The 27,082-nt window shown below is 32.3% G+C and overlaps 1 protein-coding gene across 7 annotated transcripts in view; it reads right to left on the bottom strand.

The window, feature by feature from the left end:
* The window catches only part of DMD (dystrophin), a 2,282,785-nt gene that overhangs the window by 1,248,721 nt on the left and 1,006,982 nt on the right, over nucleotides 1-27,082 (bottom strand). For all 7 annotated transcript variants that reach the window (XM_074220296.1, XM_074220284.1, XM_074220285.1 and 4 more), the window contains one exon: nucleotides 9,121-9,315. In XM_074220296.1, the coding sequence (XP_074076397.1) occupies nucleotides 9,121-9,315 (195 nt within the window). The remainder of the gene's footprint in view (nucleotides 1-9,120; nucleotides 9,316-27,082) is intronic.

The following is a 27,082-nucleotide window of genomic DNA, read 5'->3' as shown; positions in this document are numbered from 1 at the left end:
TGAAAATCAAGTAAGGGAGGCAGAGGAAAAATTGAGAAGAGAAATGAAATTAAAGTAGAAAATTCATCAAAACCATATCAGTAGCTTAGTGAAGGAGATACCAAAAATACTGAAGAAAATAACATCTTAAAAACAGTTTGGGTCAAATAGAAAGAAGCAGTCCAAAAGGCCAATGAGTCCAAATGAATACCTTAAAAAGCAGAATTTACCAGATGGAGAAGGATATACAAAAGTTCTCTGAAGGAAATAATTCCTTAAAGTGTACAATGGAGCTAAGTGAAGCTGAAGACTTTGTGAGAAATCATGAAACAATAACAATCAAAAGAAGGAAAAACTAGAAGAAAATTTGAAACATTACATAGAAAAAACAGCTGACTTGAAAAACAGATCCAGAAGAGATAATTTAAAAATTATTGGATTACCTGAAAGTAGTGACCAAAAATAAAAGCATAGATGTCATTTTTCCTGACATTCTCTTACAACTCTGCTCTGATATCCTAGAAGTAGAGGGTAAAATAGAAATGGAAAGAATCCATCCATCACCTCCTGAAAGAGATCCCAATATGAAAAGTGCCAGGAATATTATAGTCAAATTTCAGAACACCCATGTCAGGGAGAAAATATTACAAGCAGACTGAAAGAAACAATTAAAATATTGTGAAGCTACTGTCAGGATAACAGAAGATTTAGTAGTTTCTACATTAAAGGCTTATAAGACTAGGAATTTATTTTGGAAGGCCAAAAGAACTTGGATTACAACTGAGAATCAATTACCCAGCAATACTTAACTTACTTTTTTGGGGGAAAGGATGAACATTCAATGAAATATGGGTCTTTCAAACTTTCCTATTGAAATGACAAGAGTTGAACAGAAAATTTAATGTTAAAGTATAGGACTCTGGTGAAGCATAGAGTGGGTGGATAGATTAAATGTATTTCTGCTTGGGAAGATGATATTAATAATTCATATGAGCCTTCTTTATTAGGGGAGCGAGAAGGGGATATATATAGGCAAGGCACAGAAGAGAATTGAATTTGAAGGTTATTTATTTATTTGTTTGTTTATTTAAGGTTTTTTGAAATGCAAATGGGGTTAAGTGGCTTGCTCAAGGTCACACAGCTAGGTAATTATTGTCTGAGGTTCAATTTGAACTCAGGTACTCCTGACTCCAGAGCCAGTGCTCTATCCACTGTACCACCTAGCTACCCCGAAGGTAATTTATTAAAAAGATGAAGTTAATGGGGGAGAAAGGAATGGGAAAAAGTGAAAGGAGAGGTAGACTGGGGGTAAGTTATTTAACATAAAATAAGCAAGAAAAAGCTTTTGCAATGGAGTTAGAGGAGGAAATTGAGCAGGGGTGAGCAAGTCTTACTCTCATCAGAAGTGGCTCAAAGAGGGAATAACATAGACAATCAATTGGGCATAGAAATCTATCTTACCCTAGAGAAAAATAAGAAGAAAGGTATGGGATTAAGGGGACAGGGGGAGGGGAGGTGTAGGTGATAGAAGTGAGGGAAGATTGTGGGTGAGGGTAGTCAGATGCAACACATTTTTGAGGAGGAACAAGGTGAAAGGAAAGAGAGAATAGAATAAATGGGGGTGGGAGAAGAGAATGGAGGGAAATACACCTAGTAATAGCATGTGGGAAAAAATATTTCAGTAATTTCCCTGATAGATTTACAATAAAGAATGTTATCCATCCCAAAGATGGAGCTGGTGGGGTTTGAATACAGACTGAAGGGTTCTTTTTTTTTCTTCTCATGGTATTTTTCTTGAAGTTTCTCTTTCTTTGTGGAGAAGAGGTTATGTTTACTTTTGAAACATAACTATTCCAGTAATGTTTTTCATAGTTATACAATTTTAACCTATGATTTGGAACTCAAGGTTTTGGAAGTAAATGTTGAGACTTGCTTTTGCATGTAGCTGGGGGAAAAAACTAAAAATAAAAAAAATAAATACTGAATGATAAGGAAATAAAAAGGATCTCAGAGAAAGTTTAGATTCAAACTATGGAGTATCAAGAAAATTATTTGTCTGATTCAAATTGCCCCCCTTCCAATTGAAATCTTTTGTGAAAGGTATTTAAATTTCCTGCCTTTTCTTATCCAGCACAATTTTTTTTATTATTGGCATGTATCTTATTTACCAAACAATTTTGTAGATAAACTTCCAAAAATATGTATCTTCATACCTGGAGGCTACAGTTAAGTTATCTTTGAAGGAAATGCCTCTCATGATTCTAGAGCAGTGATTCTCAAATTGGGGTCCCTGAGTTGATTTTATGGCATCTATGAAATAAAACCTATATTTCAATTTTAGCATGATTGAAATCAGTCACATTAAAAAAGGTCTTTGGGAGGGGTTCAGAGGCAAAATCTTTTGAGGATATCTGTTTTAAAGGATATATGTTGGGCATTCTCTCCTCAAGCCAGTTACTTTTTCAATCCATGAAATACTAGTGATGCTCCATTACTTCTGTGAATGAGAGATATACTCAAAGAATTAGCAAATTTGAGAAAGGGACAACTATTCCAAGCCATATATGAAACTAATCCCCTCATCTAACACATCTAGAAATGGTTGTCTCCTCTCTGCTTGAAGAACTATAAGAAAAGAGAATACTTGACCTCCTGGGATACCTCATTCCACACTTAGAGCAAAATGAGAAAGATTTATTTATGCCTTGTTTTTGCTCAAATTTACATTTTCATGATTTCTACTCATTGTTTCTGGTAATTCTGAGCCAAATAAAACAACTCCAAATAAAATTTCTCCTTCACGTGACGGATTGTATGACATGGATGCATGAACCTTCTTCATCCTAATTGCCCTCCTAAGTACACTCTCTGGCTTACAAATGTTCTTAAAACCATAGTGACCAGGATTTCTGATACTTCACATAGACCAATCGTTAATTTGCACTTTTATTTGTAGTGGCAACATTTTTGACAGAGAATAAAATGCTTGTTCTTCCTGAGTTAAGAAATGGGTGTACTTAAATTGTTTGAAAATGAGTATATTTTATCATCATATGTATATATGGATACATGTGACTGTAATATATGTGGACATAATAGAATTATATATAATCAACTGAGTAATTGCTCTAAAATTCTCTTTGAAACAAGAATATCATAGTATATTTTATTATCTATATTTCATATTTATTCCTAGCTTTTATTCAGGTAGTGACCATATACATTTACATATATACAAAAAAGGTCTTAAGGTTCTCTCCTGTTTGGAGCACCTATGTTATCTTTATATATATATATACATATATATATATATGTATATATATGCATATATATATAATTTTGTTATATTTTCTTCAGAAAGGCATTAATTAGAGTGACTATGAATTATGCATTCTAACTACTAAACTTTCAAGAAATAACTGTTAAGCCACAGAGATACCCACTACAGTTCTATAATTTAATTCATGCAAATCTGTCAGGAGTAAAATCAACCACAATTTAATTTCAAATCTTCCCAACCAGCAGCTGTACAATTTATGCACTGCTTTTCTATTTTTACTACTGGATAATGACAATGATGAATGCCTTTACAAGGAAATACATATTCATCAAAAAGACTTCGTTCAAGACTATACCCCTCCCCAAAGCCTGCGAATGCCCAAGACCCATTTTACTGTGACTGGAGATTTATCTGGAAATAAGATGGAATTGTGCCCACAACAGCATCTCATGACAATTTAATAATTCAACTAAATTAAACCTGGAGCATCACTTAGCTGTAACCACAGCAATCAATATCATTAAATTTGACGTCAACTATAATAATATTAAATGCATCTGGATGAACAAATGATTAGTTATAGATGGAGTTTACACCCTAGCGATGTATGCATCCTGGGTCAGGAGTTATTAATAGGAAGCCAATCCAAAGTGAACTAACTACTTGAAGGGTCACTGCTCTCCTGACCTGTTTGCCTAGGAAGAGAACAAGGAAGACTCGAGTCTTGGCTCATTAGCAGTGATTTAAATGTTTTATGACAATTTTGAATTTACAAACTGTTCTGTCATGAGCAATTACTTAAAATGAAGAATGATAGGAAATGCTGGCATCTTTATAAATTGATTGAGACCATTTGTTCACAGCACCAAAATATACAGGAATCTTATAATCTGTACTGCAAAACAATTTAAAATGGTCAGTTACTGAAATAGATGGGAACAATCTTTTTTTCTAAGAAATATATGTATCTCATTTTCTCTTAGTAAATCATGTTATATATACCTTATTTGACTTAATAATATATTCAACTGAAGTCACCAGTATACAGTTACTAAATTTTCTAAAAGAAATAAATATATTCTTTCTATTTATTTATTTATTTAGACAGTGGAATAAATTTCCTAGATATTGTAGGATAAAATGCTAAATAGATGTTGCTGATAGCAACTCATTATCTTCTCATTTTCTAATTTCATGTAATTTTGAAAGATACCAGAATATGGTTATACTAATATTTCATTTAAAGTACAAAATATAAATTCACTAAAATTTTTCCTGAGGCATATATTATTGTATTAAGCTTCTTAATAGTCAATATGGTTATCTCTAGGCATTACCTTTTCAATTTTCAGAGATTAATGCTTAACCATATTTTACCTTGCTTTAGAATTCAGCATTTTTCTCTTAAGCATTTTAAAAGAAATTACATAAAGCTTGACCAAAGGCAAGACAAGCAGAGATTGCTTTCCCAAGTACCAAAATTTAGAGGGACTGTTCTTCTCCCTAAGCTGGTAGCCACAACCAATGCATTTGCCAAATATATACATATATATATATATATATACATATATATATATATATATATATATCATTATATTTATCATCAAACCTTTCCAATTATCTGCTTGTAATTAATGGTTAAATGGGTTTTGATACAAGAAAGTTTTGAAGTTGGTATTCAAAATCTTTTATGGAAATTCACGTTTACCTTTCTAAAAATACATTTACTTCCAATATTATTGACTGCTAGATTAATATAAAAAGATATAACTTAGAAAATAGAATAACGATCTGAGAGACGGATACAATGGAAACTTAATATTCCCTGACCACATCATTCTCCTTGGTTTGGCAGAAGAAAACTCCACTATCCTGAGGCTGATGGGGGTGAGGCCTTTGTGATATGTGAACCTATAACTGCTTCAGATAGTTCTCAAGTCTAGATGCAAGTCAACAGATGGCCTTTATTTGTATCTGTAGAATCAAGTGGTAAGACTGTCATTCACCAATAAATCTCTGCTCTTGTCATTTATTTGCATTTCACATGTATATATATATATATATATATATATATATACATATATATATACATATATATATATAATATATTCATGTGTGTATAAAGGATACTGTATTTTCAGTTTCTCAAATGATTTGTCTAATATGCATGACTTCTTTTTGCTCATCCTCAACTTATCTTATTAAGATATTATTCTGTTTCATCTACTCCATTGTTAAAAGCACATTTCAAAATATTCCTTTGCATCAGACTTGTAAGAAATAAAGTCTCAGGCAATTTGTAAAAATTTACTCTCTTCTACATTGAAACTTACTTCCTATAAAGCTCAGAGGCCAAAGTTTACCATTCAGCTTATCGGCTAGACAGTTCCAAGTGGACTGGCCAGCTATTCTGGAAGTCAAGAAAGGGGTGAAAGCCTAAAGTATACCACTCCTCAGCTCTTGACAAAACCTAGGTCAGCAAAAGAAAAATTAACTAATCAACAAAAAAAATTTCTTTTAAGCCATGCAACATTTAATGACAAAATGTTTGGGGAAATTTTCTAGTCTGACTTCAAAGGTTTCAGTGGTAAAACTCTGGAGAAAACCTTAAGGAGAACAGGTTATTATAGAAACAAGGAAGTGAAACAAAAGCTATGGAATACAAGGATGGGAAACTGAGAGGATTTTGACCTCAATAAGACTAATCTTGTCAACAGTACCTTCTCTGATTCTTTGACTGATAAAAACCACTACACATGACAAACAGATTCCTCTACAAGAATCTAATTGTCTTTTGGTAGACTCTTAGTTAACATGAAAAGAAGAGAGAAGGAAAATAATTAGCAATTTAAAAAATGAATGAGGTAATATCATTGAAAAGAAACAAAAAGAATCATTTTTCCACCTAAATTTAAAATAGCAAAAAATAGTTAAAATAAAAAGAAATGGAAATATATAATATATAAATAAAAATAACAAATTTATAAATAAATATAATAAATTATAAAAATATAAATTGCTCACATTAATTGAACATGAAATAGGAATCTTAATAAAATTTTGAAAAAGCAATCAAACTAGGTATGAAGAAATTATTAAAGGGGGTAGGAGTCCTTTTATAGATTCATAGATTTATGTGAATTTATAAATTAACCAACATTTATATTTATCCTATGCAAATAATTCTCAAAAATTATGAAAGAAGAGCATCTACCTGCTACATCTTCTAGTAGCCTCTCAGGGTTAGGTGAGCCAAGTATCATAATTCCCAATTTGGGTGGGTGGGGCAGCAGGTTTGAGAGATTTCAAGATTACTGGGGGGAAAGTTGTAAAGTTAGCTAAGGATAATGTGTGTGATTATGTGTGTGTTGTGTGTTTGTGTGTGTGTGTGTGTGTGTGTGTGTGTGTGTGTGTTTGTGTGCAAGTTGGGTTCACTGAGGTATAGAATAATCCTCTCCTAAAATGGCTTAAGATAGCTAGGTGGCAGGGCTACAGTATCAGGGCTATAATCAGGAATACCTGAGTTCAAATTTATCTCAGACACTTATTAGCTATAATTTTAGGCATGTCACTTAAATCTCTTTAACTCAGTTTTCTCATCTATAAAATGAACTGGAGAAATAAGTGCCAAACCACTCAAATATCTTTGCCGAGAAAATCCCAAATGGGGTTCCAAAAAGTTAAACATGACTGGAAAAACTTATCAACAGGATAGCTGAACCCATCTTCAAGTGACTCAAAGATATTTCACATGAAGTGACACACTGAAAGCGAAATTCAACTGGTCTAAGAGACAGAATTTCATAATATTCCTTACACTCCTGGAAAGTTTCTCTTCGGTCCAGTCACTATCATGACTAAAACAATGTGTTTTGTCATTTGTAAACTAGAAAAATCATATGTTCTATAGCTTATGAGATCTTTAGTCAACTTTAATTCAGCTCAGTAAGAATTTATCCAGTGCTCTCTATATACTAGCTACCATATTTTCAAACTATTGTGAATTGGTGTGGCAGAGAAAACAACTATCTTTTTTGTCTGTTCTCATTCATTTAAAACTTTGTCTAGGGCTGTTTGAAGGAAGAATCAGTCTTTCACTTTCTCTTTATTTATTTACTTATTTATCTACCTTTTCATTTTTGTTTCTTGTTTTTGTGAACTATTTGAAAGCTTTGTTCAAAATGAAGGTAACTCTTATTGCCTTAGTATATTAGAAGCAAATGGAATAACATTCTACTAGCTTTGGCAAGAAAACCCCAAATAGGATCATAAAGAATCAGATATCACAGAAAAATCACTGCACTACAACATATCTATGAACCAAAATTTTATATCTAACCCTAAATTGCAGTGTAGTTATGAAATGACTGAATGACTAACAACAATAGCAGTAGCAACATATGTAGGTACATTTTACAGTGTCATAGATTTATACATCAAGATAACCTAAAGGTCATTTTGGCTAACACTTTCATTTTAAAGACAGGAAAATTTTGGCAAACTGCAATATGGAACTATGCCCAAAGAGCAATAAAACTGTTCTTCCCCTTTGACCCAGCAATTCCAATTCTAGGCTGATATCCAGAAGAAATCATAAAAAATGGGAAAAGTTCCATATGTCCCAAAATATTCATAGCAGCTCTTTTTATAGTGGCAACGAATTGGAAATTGAGCAGATGCCCAACAATTGGGGAATGGTTAAACAAGCTATGGTGCATGAATTTTATGGAATACTATTGTTCTACAAGAAACCATAAATGGTTGGATTGTAGAGAAGCATGGAATGAATTACAGGAACTGATGCTGAGTGAAGGGAGTAGATCCACATTAATAATAACTTGGTGAGATGATCAACCTTGATGGATGCATTTCCTCCCAGCAGTGCAAGAGCTAGGGCAATCTTGTTAGACTGTCTATGGACAATGCTATCCCCATCCAGAGGAAGACAAACAAAACAAAACAAAAATTCTTCAGAATCTGAAGATAGTTATTACCACCTCCATTTTGCAGTTGTGTAGGGTCATTTGACTGGAACCAGATCTGAACTCATCTCTTCCTGATACCAGGACTAGCACTCTTATCTGCTACACTTAGCTGCCTCATAGTATGGGGAACTGAGTTGAGAAGTGGATGATAGTTAAAGAATACCAATAGAACAGAAGAGCATATACCTCAACTCACCTTTGTCTGCCCAGGAAAATCTTTATTTCCTTCCCTTATTCTTAATTCCTATATCAAAAATGGCTAACCTGAAACATGTTTACCACAAATATATAAGTAACATATTAGTCTGTTTGCCACTGAGGGGAGGGGGGTGGGAAGGGAGGATGGAAGAAAATTTTGTGACTTAGAAATATGCATAATTTGTAACTTAGAAATATGCATAAGCCTATGGATCAATATTAAAAAAACATTTATAACATTTATTTGGAAAAGTAAAACATCAATTAAAAATAAAATAAAATGAAATAAATTGTGGCAAATCAACCAATTAACTTATTTCAGTTACACACATACACACACACACACACACACACACACACACACAAACACACAGCAAATGGCAAAAACTAGATTTGAGGGGCGGCTAGGTGGAACAGTGGATAGAGCACTGGCCCTGAAGGCAGGAGTAACCTGAGTTCAGATCTGGTCTCAGACACTTAATATTTACCTAGCTGTGTGGCCTTGGGCAAGCCACTTAACCACATTTGCCTTGCAAAAACCTAAAAAAAAAAAACCCAAATAGATTTGAACCCAAATTCCTTGACTCCAAACCAAGGGGTCTTTTTTAATGACTCATAGTATTAAAAGGAAGAAACAATAAATTCATCAGTATTTTAAAGCAAATATTTTAATCTTACCTTCAGACATTCTTCTTGCTTGAAAAGGTCCTCAAAGTCTTTAGCACAGAGGTCAGGGCTATTAAGAAGAAACTCCACTTCAGATATGTTTTGTGTGACCCGAAGAATCTCAGCAAGATAAGTAGAAGGCACATAAGAGGTTTCCAAAGGCAAACCTTCAGTCATCACCAGTGTTGTTTCTTCATGAACAGTTTGCTGGTATAGATATACAATAGGATGTTCTTTTAGTTTCCAAAAAAATTTGAAAAATACTTAGTGATTTGAAACAAATTCCATCTGTCTAAAAACAGAGGAAAACTAATTACAAATGCATAATAGCTATTAAAGGAGAAGTTTCAATCAAGTCAAAGAAGAAAAAAATTCCAAATTCTGTTCTGGGAATTAGTAATCTAGAACATATATACTAAACATGGTCTATGAAGTGCTGACAGGCAGTAAAGTGCAGGCAAGAAGCATAGCAGAGGTGATCCTGGGCAGACAAAGGTGAGTTGAGGTGTATGCTCTTCTGCGTAGTGGACAGAGTGCTAGTCCTGGTATCAGGAAGAAATGGGTTCAGATCTTACTCCAGTCAAATGGCCCTACACAAGTCACTTCATTTCTGTCTGCCTCAGTTTCCCAAGTGCAAAATCGAGGTGATAACTATCTCCCTGGTTGTTGTGAAGATTAAATGACTTATTTAGAAAGTGCTTAGCACAATGCTCAGCATATTGACATTTAATATGTGCTAATTTACGTTTTCATGGCAATCTCACTACTAATTCTTGTTATTGAGTTCTTGTTAACTAAATAGTTATTAAATAAGGGTTTAGTATTTTGATTCCTATGGGTGGGATTTTTATTTTCATAGTCCCTGTATTTTTAACTATAGTAGACTTAACTTCTCTTTTTTGCCAATAGCTCTTTCCTGCTTTGGGTTTTTAAGAGAACTGGTGCACTAAAACTCCACATAGAATTGTCTTGGGATATCTCAGATCATAATTCTGCTCTACTGATCATCAGATCATCTGATCTGATTAACAGATCACCAGAGATGAACACCATCCCTATTGTTCCTTCATACCCTCATAAATAAATTTGACTGGACAATTTAGAAAGATAGGAACCACATTTCTTTAGGGTTAACAACCCTAAGGCATAAGGACTATCCTGGTGTTATTCCAGCTATGACTTTAGATTGAAGATTAGTTGTGATGATGTGATCTTAACTGCCACTACTTCTGGATCTTTGAAGACAAAGTGGCCCTTTGGAAAGAAGTTTTGTTGTTTGGGTCAATTGAAAGCTACAGTTTCAATGGTTTTTGCTAAAATTCTCTGCTAAACCTATAAGCATAGTCATACAGTACTTTTGTGTCTTCACAAAAAGACTATTCCTATAAATGTAAGATAAATAAAATGAAATCATTTAGTTATATTTTCACAAAATAGATTTTCCATAGCTTACTATGAAGTTAAACAAGTTTAATAAAAGCTACATTTTGGTTTCTTTTCATTTTGGGGAAAGATCCTTGTATGACATAGGTTAAAAGTTTCACTTTTAAAATTCTCTTATACTTCTAGCACAACTACTTTGTAAAGGCTAATCCAAATTAATTGACTACAGACAAATTTCTTTCCTTTTTCAAATCCAATTTTATAAACAAACAAATAAATGAATTCTGAAAGAAAGCCATATTCCAAAACTAACCTTCTAGGTTAATTCTCTCTCCCCTCATAGCTCCATGCTCAATGGCCTCTCATTCTTCCTTTCATCCCAAGGAACCCCCTTCCCCTAAAAAAAAGACCTTCTCCAAGTGAAAACAAAAATGTGGAGAGACTCTACCTCCACAACTAAATGAGGGCTTGGCTTGAGACCTCCTTAACAAGAGAGAGATCTTTGCCCCATCTGCCAAGCCATCCATGTGTCTTGTCATTGCATGTTTGTTTTCTACTATCCAGAGCTCTAATACCTTATGTCTATTACTGGGCCACCCCAGATGTCAAGCCTTTGAATGTTCTTCCTCCTGTTCACCTTTATTCCTGGTCCCTTGAATCTGTACTCAGCCCCTGTCTACCAGAGACCACAAAGTCAATTGTTTCATTTTACTCAGAGAAAGGAGCATTGGACCTGAATAGTTTCTATTTGTCTACTCTAAATGTAAACTTTTGCATTAATCTTGCTCTTCAGTTACCTTCTCCACCCTAGCAAAAATAAAGCCCTCAACTCATAGTCCAGCAAAACAAATTCACAGATTGGCAATTCTGAAAATACATGTCTCTTTCTGAATCTTGACTTCATCATTTAGATGCTAGGAGAGAAGTAGCATGCTTCATCTTCATTGTGTTTCACTAAATATTTCTTATTTAAGAGAATGACTTCTAGGATAAAGAGCTTGATGCCGATCACTCTTAAAGAAGTTGGTCATTTAAACCTTGACAGTTTAAGTCATTCTTACTAAATACCAGTTAAATAAAAAAACTATCACAATACTCAATAGTGTGGAATCCCATTTATCCAAGTTAGGAAACAAAAGTTAAGAATTTCTCAGATTAAAATATACCAGTATAAAAGACTGAGCTCTTTAAGTAAGAACTCTATCACGAGAGAGGAGAGAGGATGCATTCTCCAAAGGAAATTTCTTGTTAATTCTAAAAAGCAAGTTGGAAATTAGTAACTTTTGAAGAATCAGTTTCCCCTATATGTGTCTGCTAGAAAATCTTAGTCTTTTTCATTCCTGAAATTTGTCCTGAATAGACAATGTCTCTCTACTCCAAAGTACTCAGACTAACCTTGTCCCTCACACAGACTTATAGTAACTTTCCACTATTCTCTCAAACTATTATGAAATTCTTATGCAAAACATTCCAGGGTTAGCTAGAAACACAAATTACATAAATACACATATACATTTATATATAAACATATACACAAACATATGTGTGGATATCTATCGATGTCTCCACAATAACTGATTAGAATAATAGACATAGCAATCAGCAAGAGGAAAAGCAGTAATTTCTTTTTTTATCTTGACTTTCCCCCTTTTCCTTTCATGACTTTAAAATATTTGGCAATCATTTTAGATTTTTCATTTACATTTCAAATGAGGATGGAAAATTAGAGTATTCTAAAACTTTTGATATGTATCAGTCTATCTTGTTGACAGAAAAATAAGTTTTACCCTCACTTTATTTCTTCTCTTCCTATAGGATACTTAGTTTTCTCCACATCAAACTAAGATTCCACTGTTTTGTTAAATTTATTTTATATCACTTTTAAAATTATGTTCTATATCAGTAGAAAATTGGATATAACAAGACCTTTAGTTGAACATTAAACAGTTGAATAGTAGAAAAAAATGTGGTACTAAAAATGTCTTTGCAACTATTGTCAATTTTCCTGTTTTTCACATGCAATTCTAGATCTTTTTATTGTTTTTGAGTATGAAATAACTTTGAATCAGATCACTATGTTTTAATTTAATTCATTTTCATAGATATAATCACAAATTTCTCTAACTGTTCATAGTGACAGTGGTGCTAACCCAATGTTCTATATATAACCCCAAACTCCTAGATGGAAAATTGGTGGCACAGGAGATAGTGTGCCCAGTTTGGATTCAAGAAGACTCATTTTCCTGAGTTCAAATCTGGCTTCAAGACACTTATTAGGTATGTGACCCTGGGCAAGTAACTTAATATTGTTTGCCTCCATTTCCTTGTCTATAAAATTAGTTGGAGAAGGAAAGGGCAAACTGCTCTAGTATCTTTGTCAAGAAGACTTCAAATAGGATCACAAAGAGTGGTCCAAAAGAAAAGAACAAATCCTTGAACCTCCAATTGTGTAGAAAATATTTGTATTTATATGACTATAATTCTTTTTCAGCAATTATTCAATTACTGGAAAAATTTTTATGGACAACTAATTCCAAACTTGATATTCTTTTACTAATTTTGTTAATGATTTTTAATGACAGTCTTGTTCCCTTGTACACTTCTGCTTAATTGATATTGGTTGTCCTTCACTTTCAAAGAAGACCATGACAACAGATTAATGATGCCATGATATGCACTTGAATTGGATTTGAACAAAGGGGTGGTACTGTGCTAATTGATAGCATTTAATTCTCACATATTATATGAGGAAGTTAAGAGGAGTGAGTAATTTTCCCAACATTTTATAACTAGTAAGATTTTTAAGTGACAGTATAGGAATAGAAATGTGAAATTTTTTTATTCTTAAATTCATTTCTCTTTCCATTACACCAGGCTAGTATTATCAGGTTTTTATTGACATTACAGGTTTTTCTAATATCATATGAACAAAGTTTCCATCAATAGTAGAACAAAGGACTCCTTAATTATAATTTTCACAATTATATTGATAATTATATATCATAAATTATTATGTTAATCATGTCAGGAAAATAGAGTTATCATCACTACTATTAGGTTTTCAAAGAACTCTGCATATGTAATCTCACTTGGTCCATATAGCAATCCTATGAGGTGTATGTTATGAATATCATCATTCAACAGTTAAGGAAATTTTTTTAAAAAAGAGAGGTTGAACTACTTGAGTAACATCATGCAATCTGTGGTCAGACAGGTTTGAATCCAGGTCTTTGTAAAACCAAATCCAGCTCTTTACTTTATCACTCAGTTGCCACAATACATGTTAGGGAGTCCATTGATTTGCACTTTTTCACTTAAATAATAGAAAATATTTCTACTTACTGGATTATTAAAATGCTTTCTGGAGAATTGAAGGATGACATTTACTTCAAATGCAACCTTTTAAAACTTTGAGTCATAGGCTTCAGGAGCTCAGTCCCTACTGACCTCATTAAATACAATAGTCAGCTCTCATGTAGTATCTGGTGAGATATCTACTCTAAACAATGTCTATTATGCTAGAAATGCTTCTCAGCTATAAAATTAGCTATTTTAAGTTGGTGACTGATTTCAATAATTCTCTATAGAAATGGATAAATGTGAAATGATTTGGGATTGTTCCATCAATATTTCTGTTAGAATACTAAATATTAAATTACATTTATTTACTTTAGAATTAAATAGACAAACATTGATCATGAAATTTGTCAAGAATCACATTGTAGTCATTTAAAACCACCAAATTTTTTAATGCACAATTTTTCAGTTTACTATTAATGTATATTAAAATAATTTATGTTGCATAACTTGTAGTATAGGATAAGGTATTTAAGAGTTTTATAGTTGAATGACTCATAATAACAGGCATCATTTAGGAAAGATTGTTGAAATCACAATGCTAATCATATCACAATCTGCCCATTTCATGCATATATTCTTAATCACAGATACAATCGTCTTTACATTGAAAAACTCAGTCTGCTTTTTTGTTGTTGAAAACTACTGAAGAAGCAGTAAGGTAAAATCAATCAATCAGAAAATACTTTGTTAGATGAAAATAGAAAGAAGAAATAGAAAGAAAACTGATATGATAAAGATGGGCAAGTAGATTCTAAATGCCATTCTTTCTCGACTCTGACTTTATCTACCATTTAGAGGCAAATTATGTAGCAAGGCAGGACATGGGTCATACTTTAGGAGTTCCATTACCTGATATTATTAAATCTAAACAAATGGTGCTCTGAGAGTCTGAAAAAAAGTATCTTTCTCATTCAGAAAATGTGCACTTGCAATATGGTTACTAGTAAACCCAATTCCTTGCAGAGGAGTTTAAATGTAAAGTAATTTGGAGATAACACATAAATATTTGTTAGGATGCTAAATGTATTATTTCATGAGGTTATCTAGCTGTAGAACAAGAAATATAAGAATCAATAATTAGTATTTCTCCTCACAGAAGGCCATTTAAAAAGAATCTCATTCGATCAACCAAAAATAGTTGATTTAAGAAGTATCCTTAGATAATATTCTAAAGAATGAAATACTTTCCAAGAGAAAATAAAATGCCAAAATGTTTATTCAAATATTTAGTAGTCTAATCTTTGTTCCTTCTTAAAAATACATCATTCTCACTGATATTTGTAGATATGCATGTCCAGGAAGAAGGAACTTGATCCTTTGGAATCTGTTTAATAAAAATTTAAACCACTTAATAAAGATCACTAATAGGAAGTTTTTGTCCATGCTCTATTTCTATGCAATATGCATTCACTTGCATAGAAATTAAGCCTTTTTATTGGAATTTCATTAACTTTGACACAAATAATTATATCTTTATACATTCTGAGGAGTACAAATACTGTCTAATCTTTTGAAAATCAACCTTTTGTCAATATTCTTTTCTAATGTATCATTTCATATAGATATGTATATATATATATACATATATCTGTTCTATTAGAAGCAAAGTTCAACTGTATCCATATGCATTCATCTTCTTTCTTTTCCTTTCAAGAAAGGCAAGGTGGCATAACAAATAGTTCTGGTTTGAAAAAAAAAAAGGAAATAGGCTTCAAGTCCCACCTCTGACACAGAGAGGCTCTTTGACCCTCACCAAAACATTTCATCTTTTAGCACTCTAAACATCTCTTTCAGGTAATGAACTGTAGTGAAGATGCTGACCTGCATTGGTAGAGAGACTTTCTTTAACTAGAAATTGGTTTTACCAATAAGATCAGTCCCATTCCAATCCTATTCATTCAAGTAAGATAAAACAAAGCATATAACCTCTCCATTTTGTGGCAATAAAATCTATAAATGTAACCAAATTCAAAACCCAACAAAGATGATATATTAACTGTTGTTCAACAGACCCAGAAGCATGACCAATTAATTATTATTTCAAAACTACCTTTGTGATACATTGAGGCACAAAGATATGCTGATTGGAGTGATCCAAATTTAAGACTAGAATTTGACATGTCAGAAGAATAATTTCATTTCTGAAGTATGTTGATCAAGCTTTAGTTCAAATATAGATACCCAGAAGTTCTATTTCTCAAAAAATATTTGTTGCTCTCAATTTTTATATTATTTGAAATATGAGGGTCATAGGATTGCATATGGTAAAGGACATTCTGCTGTGAAAAAATAATGAAGTATTGCAAAGATTTTAAAAAATATACATTCATCTTGATGATTTATATAACTTATCTCTTTGCCCAATAAAAATAATTCAATGTCCTTTGGTTACTGGGCCATGTAGGAATAATGAGGTCAAGGGATCTCAAGAAGAAAAATGTCTTCAATTCAGTATTGTTATGATGTATTTCTCAGAAATGTATGAGTGTGTATGTGTATATATATATATATATATATATTTCATATGAATTTAATGTATGAGGAATATATCAAAGTGTTACTGAGAACACAGAAGTGTTCTTTATTATTTGAACTAAATAAATTATGAGAAGAGAATGTAATGATATAACTACTTTTTTAATATCTTAGCTGACTGGATAAAAACTTTCAATGCTTAAGAGTTAAACTTTATCAACATTATAGAGAGAGAAATAGAATTTGTGATTTCAGTAGCTTAGGTAACTGCTTGTTGAAAAGACTGCATTTCTAATGTAATTTGGCAGCTTATCTGTAAATTATAGTTTTAGAATTATTAAGAACACAGAATAGTTAAGGATTTCCTCACACAACAAATAAGTATCAGAGCAAAGACTGTAACTCAAGTCTTCCTGATTCTCTTTGACTTCAATATGTATTATGTGGCATTAATACAAAATATACAATCATATGATTCAGACTTAGAAATTTAATTCTTCTAATTCAATATAATATAAAACTACTATATAATCTACTAATTTAAATTTAATTTTTGCATTTTACCATCACAAAAGTGGGCAGCTAGGTGACACAGTAGATAGAGTGTTCAGGCTAGAGTCAGAGACAGTCATTGTCCCAAGTTCAAATATGGTCTCAGACATTGACTAGTTGTATAACCCTGGACCAGTAATTTATCACATTTAGCTTACTTTCTTCATGTATAAAATGAGCTGGAAAAAGAAATGGCAAATCATTGTAATATCTTTGCCAAGATAATAATAAATGGTTTCATGAAGAATCAGACATGACTGAAATGATTTAACAAAAATTAGTAAGTATCAGCAGTGGATTTAAGGGTCAGATTTTCTCATTCATACTTTATTGCTTTAACCTCAAAAAAAAAGTATTTTGAAACCATCGGCAATATACTTTAAAAATTAAAATAAAGGTCATATGACCAACAAGAAGATAGAATTGTTTCTCTATTCCCATACCTCATGAATTAAACAGCAAAAAACTTTAATACTTAAAAGTTTCCTTTTAGCATTTGAAGCCTTGTGATATAGGGCGCAATTGTTAGGATTCACCAGAGAAGTGATATTGTGCTTGAACTTTTACACCTCTAAGTCTTTAAAAGGAGGTAGATACTGATTGTGAAACTCCATAAAGTGAAGGGCTGTGAGGAACAAGAAGGGAAAGGTAATCAATGTTAAGCTTGAAAGGAATGGAAGGTGAAAGGAACTAGAAACCCACGTGAAGCCCAAAAGAGTTTGGAAAGATCTAGAAGTTGGTCAGTTTAGACTCAGATAGGGTACAATATCCCACAGCCCATGGAGGTTGAGGATAATTAGCAGTCAAACTTCTTGGAAGGATTCCTAATGGCGGAGGTGAAGTCCTAAAGATAATCTGTAACAGCTATTGAAGGATAGGCATGGTTTGTTTGTTTGCTTTTTTGCACTTCACTTTATTGCACTTTTCAGATATTTCATTCTTTTAAAAATTGAAGCTTTGTGGCAATCCTGTAGTTGAGCTATTTTTCTAACAACATGTTTTTCTAACAACTTCATGTCTCAGTGTCATAATTTGTCATTTCTTCTAATACTTCAAACTTTTTTTAATATTACTATTTTTGTTGTAGTGTTCTGTGATCAGTGATTTTTGATGTAACTATTACAATGGTTTTGGGTTCTAGGAATCATACCCTTATAAGATGTAAACTTAATCCATAAATGTTATGTGTGTCTGACTGATCCATCAACTGTCAGTCCCAGTCTCTCTCATTTTCCCTATTCCCTGAGACACAATAATATTGAAATAAGAACAATTATTACACTTACAAAAGGAAAGGCAAAAAATAAATGCTGCAAAAGTAATTGTGGACTTATTTTAATAGATTGCCATAGCCACCCCACCTTCAGCCACCACTGCTCTGATCAGCCATCAGCATTGAAGTAAGACCTTCACTGGTAAAAAAAAATAATGACTAGCTCAAAGTTCAGATGACGGTTTGTAATTTTTTTTATCAATAAAGTATTTTAAGCAATATATATGTATATATTTAAATCATAATGTTATTGTACACTTATTGTACTACAGAATAATGTGATCATAATTTTAATATGCCCCGGGAAGTAAAAATGTGATTTGCTTTATTATGATATTTCCTTTATTGCTCTGATCATGAAATGAACCCTCAATATCCTTAGGCATACTTATATGAAAGGGATGAAAAAGAAAAATGCATTGAAGTCTAGCTCATAAGTACACAAATGAAAAGAAAGGACTATAAAAAACTGAAGGAAGAATAAATAAAACTTCAAAGAAACATAAGCACATTAAATAAAAATGAACTCTCTAGAGATTATAGAACAATAAAAAAGAATCAACAGAATGATTAGTAAGAGAAATAAAATTCATAAAAAATTAGAAATAAATGTATATGAGAAATTATATTGCCACAGATAATTTTAAAAATCTGAAACAGGATAGGAAAAAAATACATGATAGAAATCTCTCTAAAGGAGATTTGAAAAAAAAAAGAGAATAAAATATTTTTGAAACAAAAATAATTGAGCAAAGAATGTTTGCCAGAAGAGAAGGAAAAGGCATACATATGGAAAATTAATACAAGGAAAAAATAACTGACCTAGAGGATTAGACCTTGAGTTAGAAAGATCTGAGTCTCGTATACTTACTAGTTGTGTGACCCTGGCAAGCCACTTAACACTGTTTGCCTCAGTTTCTTCAACTGCAAAATGAGCTGAAGAAGCAAATGAAAAGTCACTCCAGTACTTTGCCAAGAAAACCCCAAATGGAGTCACAGATTTGGAAACAAATGAAGCTTATATCAAATTAATAGGTGAATTCTGAAAAAATTTACCAACAAAAGGAATATGATATAAGAGATTGAAATGGTGAATGGATGTAGATGTAATGATCTCATCACTGAAGCAGAAAGGAAAAGCAAGAGAAAATGTATGTGTGTATATGTGGGTGGGTAGTTGGGGATATAAGTAATATGTATGTTCTATAAACATATTATAATATGACACATATATGTACTTATACAATAAGAGAGGAATTTGCACACTAGGAGGTCACCTTCTCTGAGAAAGGGATGTATATTCCTGTAGGATAACATATTCCAACAAGATAATTATGAGTCATCATTGATGGTAGTAGGGTAGACATAGAACCAAACATAAGATAACATGGGATTAGAAATATTGAGAATTGTGAGAGCAAAAGTTATGACTAGTCCTCAAGATAAGAGCAAATTTGGACATCTATGATATGACACTATTTCTCTTCAAGTATACATCCCTTATGATTTGATATTTCTTAGAATTAGGTAAAATAGAAACAAAAAAGCAAATGAAGTAATCTCTATAAAAGCAAGATCTACATGAAAAAGTAAGATCTAGGTAGGAATTAGAAAAGGGATCTCAAATTTTGTATTTCAAATGGATTTGTAAAGAAAGATCTCTAACAAATAAAGAAGAAATGCTCAAGTGTATAATATATCAATAAAAAATTCAAAATAGACTGGAAGGGAAGAGAAACCATTGAGAAAATTAAAGTAAAGAGAAATTTCTTGGAAAAAGGTTCAACAGAAGAAAATTTCTTAAAATAAGAAATTGCAGCCAAAAAAAGTAGGGAAACGGGGCAGCTAGGTGGCTCAGTGGATAGAGTACTGGCCCTGAAGTCAGGAGTATCTGAGATCAAATTTGACCTCAGACACTTAATAATTACCTAGCTGTGTGGCCTTGGGCAAGCCACTTAACCCCTTTTGCCTTGCAAAAAACTAAAAAAAAAGTAGGGAAACATTTTGAATCATCCACTTAATGAGGAAGAGATGAGGAAAAAGAAGGGATTGTAATAGATAAAACTAAATAAAAAAAGAACAAAAAATCAACAATTTAAATAAATTCAAGAAACTTGGAACAGGTCAAGCTGGGAGACTGAGCAGAGTTTATGGAACATAACTAAAGTCAGAATAGGGTAAACAAATATAATTGCACATAAGTTGTTTGTTCTTCATTTTCAAAGAGGACTGTGATTTCAGGTATGCTATGCCATAACATGTAAGTGAATGGGATTTAAGTTAGGAGTGGGTATGTAAAGTCCCTAGCCTCACTTTCTCCTCCATAGTCATCTTAGTTCAGTGGCTAGATGTGGATCCGAATAACTGGAGATGGCCCTGGATGCAGTGGGAGACTTTGACCTTTGTAAGCTTAAGGTCTTTTACGGGTCAGTTTGTCTGCAGTCTCACCCATTCAGTGACTGAGGCTAGGTAAGAAAGAAAAGAAGCAAAAAATGACCTCTTTTACCTAGTCAAAAATAAGTAAATCTGGGAGAGAAAGACCCTCAGGGTTTCTGGCCAAAACTGAAATAAATGCTATCTGAGCCAATGAGGATGCAAGCAATGATCAAGTTTGTGTTTGGCTGCAATCTATTGTTGCCCTATCTTGGAGAGCCTGAGTGATTTGGGGTCTTGCCAGGTTTCAGAAGTCAAAATATACCTTCCTTTGGGCAGAGCATCTTAAAGTAAAGAAGTATTAGTGACTTAAAAGAGGAACATGATTAAAACCAATTGAAAAACAAGTGAAGAGAATTACAACTTAACTAGTAGAACTTTAAATGTGAATGGATTAAACTATCCACTAGAATTGGAGTGACAAAATGGGTTGAGAAAAAAAAAAGAATCAAACCATCTGTTAAACAAAAGAAATGTATCTCAAGATAAACATAGGAAATAAAAATAGGCTAACAATGTAAAATGCATCAAATAAAAAAAGCAAATAGTTGTACTTGCCTTTTTATTATAAATATGAAATTTCATATTATATATATGTATATATAATTGTCTTTTAATTACAGGAATTAAAAGACTTCTACAGTTTAACAAAATTTCACACTTTTAGAGAAAGTAAAAATTTACAGTAAGAGATACGATGCAGTCATTACTAAGGTGATTTCTAAAGATAGCTAGAAAATTAAGTTAGTACCTTTCTGATTAGAGGTTTTGGTTAGAATAATCTGCTGGTATTTGTCCATTGTCTCACCAAGTATAAGTACTTTTACTTTTCAGTTCAACTTTGCAGAAGGATTCTTTATTACTTCTGCCTTTGATTATATCACAATTAAATAGCAACATTCATTGCTATTTTTGTTATTGCTTCCTTTTCATAATTTGGTCATGTGTGAATGAGAGAAGTAAAACAATCATTGAATGATTTTTAAGTAAAGAGGCAAAATGGCTGCAAATTTAAATATTTTTGATAATATGCAAGCAGGAACTTTATCTTAACCATATTTCCTCACAAGGGGAAAATATTTCTAACAAAAATCATAACAATTTATATAAAATATTTTTAGGGAGGAAAAAATTCAAGTTTTAAGATTACAACACTCTATAACCTCTGAACCAAATGGGAAGACTCAAATGCTACACATGGTAATCTTCTTATAAATGTAAACTATTTATTATATTTAAAAATTAATTTTAGGAACAGACTCTGACATTGGAAAAATAATGAAGTTGGTTTGTCTTTTATAATCTACAACCTCCCACAAAATTTACTTCTTTGGTTACTGTTAAACAACTTTTGATTTCAGTTTCCTAGTCAAGGGTTTTTCCAATATGATGACCATTTGTTTTGGCCTTAAGAAAACAATCTCTTGTATTACAAATCCATTTACACTGTCTTCATCAATTTCTTTCTTTCTTTGGCATCCAAACAACTTTACCAGTATAGTTCCAGTTCTCTTTAGGCTCTCACTATCTAATTAATCTCGTAACTTGATTCTGGATAATGTACTAATATATGATGATGGCTTAATGGATTGTCCCTTCCAGGTGAGATATTTACATTTTAACAAGGACTGTTCAGTAATTAACATAAATTAGTGACTATAATTGGAATTTCAGTCACTGTGACAGGTTACTGAAGGAAGATATAGCTGAGGGGTCTTTTTGATACTGTGATAACAATTCCATGGACATGGACAAGACCTTACAGAAATCTCAAGTAAAATTATTAAATCATTTAATTTAAGTAATACTACTGTTAAAAAGTCCAGTAATTAAGAAGATAGTGTCATTTACAATTGCAAATTAAAACTTGTTAGAATTTGCTAGATTTACTGGTCTGCACAACATAAAGCTTTCCATGTGCAATGTGCAAAGTAGACAAATTGCTTTTATTTTGCAATATTGGTTTTGTTGATACATATATTTAATATTTTCATAATATTATTTATATATTATATGTTTATAATATAATAGTATATGTATACATTTACATGATATTATATTTATAATATTTTATAATATATTATAATATAATATTTTAATGTTTAATGATCACAAAACAGTCCTGGAACATTGGTAGCTTAATTATCATCCTCACTTTTACACACCAAAATTTGCATGGAATTTGACTTTATCAAATTACCACGTTCAAGAGTGTCACAAATGGTTTTCTAAGATATACACTCATGGTTTTCATATTACAAGCAATACATAATTTCACTGTATATTTTAGATACTTATCAAATTCAAGGCAAAACGCTTAAACTTCTTTATATAGGAAAACATGGCATCCTTTGCTGAGTTAAAGGAGATATTTTCCTATGTCTAATATATCTAATGATGAAATAAAAGTAATAAATACAAGATGAAAAAATCATTCGGTTGTGACAAGTTATTTTGAACCTCCTAGGACCTAAATATTTCTGCAGAATTTTCTAAATGTAATAAGTGTTTAAAATAGAAATTAATTATACTTTTCAAAATTTCTGTGCTATACTACTCAGAAAAATGAGGCTATAATTTATCTAAAGATAAATCAATATGATGACCATAGAAGATCTTTAATTTCCATTTATTTTTAATAAGTATTATATATTGTTGTTCAATTATTTTCTGATGTATCTGACTCTTTGTGACTTCATTTGGGATTTTTCTTGGCAAGATATCAGAGCAGGCTGTCATTTCCTTTTCAAACTCACTTTATATATGAGGAAATTGTGTTGAGCGAAGAGGTTAAGAGACCTGCTTAAGGTCACACAGCAAGTGTCTAAGGTAGCTTTGAACTTGGATCTCCCTGACTCCAGGACTGGTGCTCTATCTTTTGCAAAACATAACTTCTATTATATATATAAGGAAATGACAATGGAATCGAGAGACAAAATTTTTTCAGAGTAACGGAGCTAGTACATGTCAGAAGCAGGAGTAAAATATAAGCCTTCTTGATTTCCTTTCTCCCATTTATTTCTATTAATTATTCTTTTTGCCATTCATGAGTATGTGTATATACATATACATGTACATACATATATATTTTCCTATATGTACATATAATATATATGTTCATATTCAAATTTTCATTTTGAAATAAAAGTGTGTGTATGTTAATAGTGGAGACAGCTTTGATATTGACAACTATGACATTCCATATTTTTTGCTCATATAGGAATTATAAAAATATTATCAGCAAGAATTTTCTTTCAGAAATCCACCAGTTTACCTTCACTTCTGTCTAGTGCACTTTTACATTACAGAGCAAAATTTGCTCAAATGACACTCAAGTAATATAATTCTATATATGCGATGATGCATATTTATTCCTTTTTGTGTGAAATTCTTACTTTTGGCTAAATTTCTTTAAAGGATTATTAGTATAATAAGGTGTTTTCCTTTTAATGATTCAAACAAGTTATAATAATGCTAAAACCGGAAACCTTACAGGAAAAAAAAATTTGACCATTATGTGGAAGAGACTTGGGAAGACTGGTCTACTTCTCAACAAAGGATAATAAAAATCCAGTTTTTTTAAGGTATTTTGAAAGAAAGAAAATGATCAGAGGACAGTACCAATGTTTTATATTGCACATGTTGATGATAATAATGGAGAAAAAGATACACACCTTAATTCTGATTTTGCTTTTCTCTGTCTCTCTGTCTCTGTCTCTCTGTCTCTGTCTCTGTCTCTCTCTCTCTCTCTCTCTCTCTCTCTCTCTCTCTCTCATCATCTAGTGGCTCACATACATTTGCAAAAGTATCTCACTATCTTTGTTGGTTGCTTATTGGATGCCCTGAACCTGAACAAAAGGAAGACTTATCAAGAAATTTGTAGAGGAGAGATCCTAATTCCTTGGACTTCTAGTATCACAGGACATATGTGGCTCCATACTTTCTACATGGAGAGGTCTTGGACAAGAGGAAAAACTCCAGGAAGAATCTGACATGTTAAGAAAGTAGAACCTTAATTATGCTGCTTTTCCAGTTTACCACACCATTTCAGGAAATTTCTTCATGATTGAGATCAGGTATTATTCTCTCTCTATCTCTCCCTCTCTCTCTCCCTCCCTCCCTCTCTCTCTCCCTCCCCCCCCCTCTGTCTCTCTGTCTGTCTCTCTCTCTATCTCTCTCTCTGTCTCTCTGTCTCTGTCTCTCTGTCTCTCTTTCTCTCTCTCTCTCTCTCTCTCTCTCTCTCTCTCCCTCCCTCCTCCCTTTCCCTTCTCTCTCCCTTCCTTCCCTTGGTCCTGTCCTCATGTCTGAACTATGTCACACCCTCTTGAAGAGTTCATTGACTTTGAGTTGTTTATTCTCATTTGTGTAATATCTCTAATTTTAGTTTCCTAACAAACTGGATAAAGGAATTACTTAATGTTTATTATGTGTATTAGTCTATGTGTAACTAATATTTTGTTATTTTGGAATAAAACCTTTGGATGTATAACCTAAAGGGATGTAGTTTGAACCTTAAATGATATCCTCTAGACTAAAACTTTTTGGGAATCAGATATAATTTTAGTTTGGTAATTTCTCTTTCTCTCTCTGAATAGAACAGAGTGGCTAATCTTATGACTCCCAATCTCTTGCTTTCCTCATGGCAGGAATCAACATCTTTTTTGGAGAAAGAGATTCTAGAAATATTTTTTCATGTCTCCTTATGAGGCACATTTAGACACACCCAATAGACACACTGAAACTATATGAGCACACATACCAAATACACACATATCCATGCTATTAAGGAAAAACATTTAAGAATGGAAAGGATAAAAACAAGTTTAGTTAAAATCAAAATAAATGAGAAAATAGCAAGAAATTATTGATCTGCCTTCAATTATCTTGTATCATCAGATTTGGACAAATGAGATTTTGGAAGAAACAGCAAATGTTGTTGAACAGCATCAACAATCTCTGAAAAACTGAGTACCAGAAAAGTATGATGGAACTGAAGATGTGTAGATATTGTCCCATTTTTTTCCAAAGAAGAGGATCAAATCTTTAGGCCCCAAACTTCACTTTAAATGATGACAGAATTCTATAATGAATTCTTAATGGAAAAGTTTGTGAGAAGCATGAAATAGGGGCAAGCAGCCTATAATATTTAACCAATAAAGAGTTATGCAGAATTGATATAAAATGTCATTAAGAAATTGTATATTAGGAGAATGTGGCCTGGTTATATGGTAAAAGCAAGGGTGACTAGTGGATTACTATAATGATGGTATCCTTGCAACATTAGAAGAGAGTGAAGAAGACCTATAGAACATTTAGTGTAGTACCTGTGGACCACTTGGGTCAAACTTATGGGAGACAGTGGACAAGAACTGAATAATTATGTATTGATTGGTTAAGATATACATGAATATTCATTATTGGAGGAAATTTTAAACTTTGACAATGGCAGAGAGCTATTTAATAGTAATTACATTTATGCATTACAATTATGCATTATTCACATATGTACATACTAGCACATATTTCCATACAGCATATAATATAATTATACATTTATGATAAAAGTGAATTTTCTAGATATTGGAAGCTTGCCTTAATAGTAATAATAGCAAGAATTTATATAATTCTTTAAGGTTTATAAAATGCTTTACATACTGTATCTCATTTGAACCTCACAGTAACATGAGAGATAGATATCATTATCATTCCCATTTTGCTGATGAGGTAATTAAGAGTGAAGACGTTAAATGACTAACATAGGTTCACACAGCTAGTGATTGTTTGAAGGTAGGATTCACACTCTACTATGCCAATTTGTTGCCCAACAGTATTATATTTATTTTGATCATTTTAGATGAAAATCTATTTAAATTATATTATCTCTAAATCTTTCTTTTGGAATAGTCTGAACAAAACAAAAATTTTTAATTAGAAAAATCAGAATCTTTATGAATATAATCTTTTGGCAGAGGGGATCAACCGAATTGTATGGAAAGCAAGAAAAATGGATTAGAAACCAGATTCTAGTTTGTCATTCTCTTATGTGTCTAGAAAAATTCCATTAATTTGGGACTCAGTTTCCTCAATTGAATGAGGAATGCAGAACTTCCAGTTCTGATATTCTACATTCTGTTCATTAGTCTGAAGCATAGTCATGTCTTTAAAGGCTATTGAAAGACATGATTTATTGGCACTATGTTAAATGACCCAAGACTTTGTGGTTATTGAATTGCTCTATTAGTTTTATTGTTATTCTTGTTTCTCTTGGGGACACATGATCAGTTATTGTGGTAAATATACCACTGCATCCAGGACCATCTCAAGTCGTCCTGACCCAGAAGACTCTTGATGGGAAAGTAAGGCAGCACACTACTCCTTCAACTTAAATTCAGTTCAATTGCATATCATGGAAAGCCCTCCCTGATGTCATGGTCCTCTTCAAGAAAGAAGACTAAAAACATCCTTGTTCTAACCATTTCTATTTCTCAATGGGATGGG

The sequence above is a fragment of the Macrotis lagotis genome, chromosome 1 (genome assembly GCF_037893015.1).
Source record: "Macrotis lagotis isolate mMagLag1 chromosome 1, bilby.v1.9.chrom.fasta, whole genome shotgun sequence".
NCBI classification, from domain to species: domain Eukaryota; kingdom Metazoa; phylum Chordata; class Mammalia; order Peramelemorphia; family Peramelidae; genus Macrotis; species Macrotis lagotis.
This window is presented reverse-complemented; position numbering and strand designations above follow the sequence as displayed.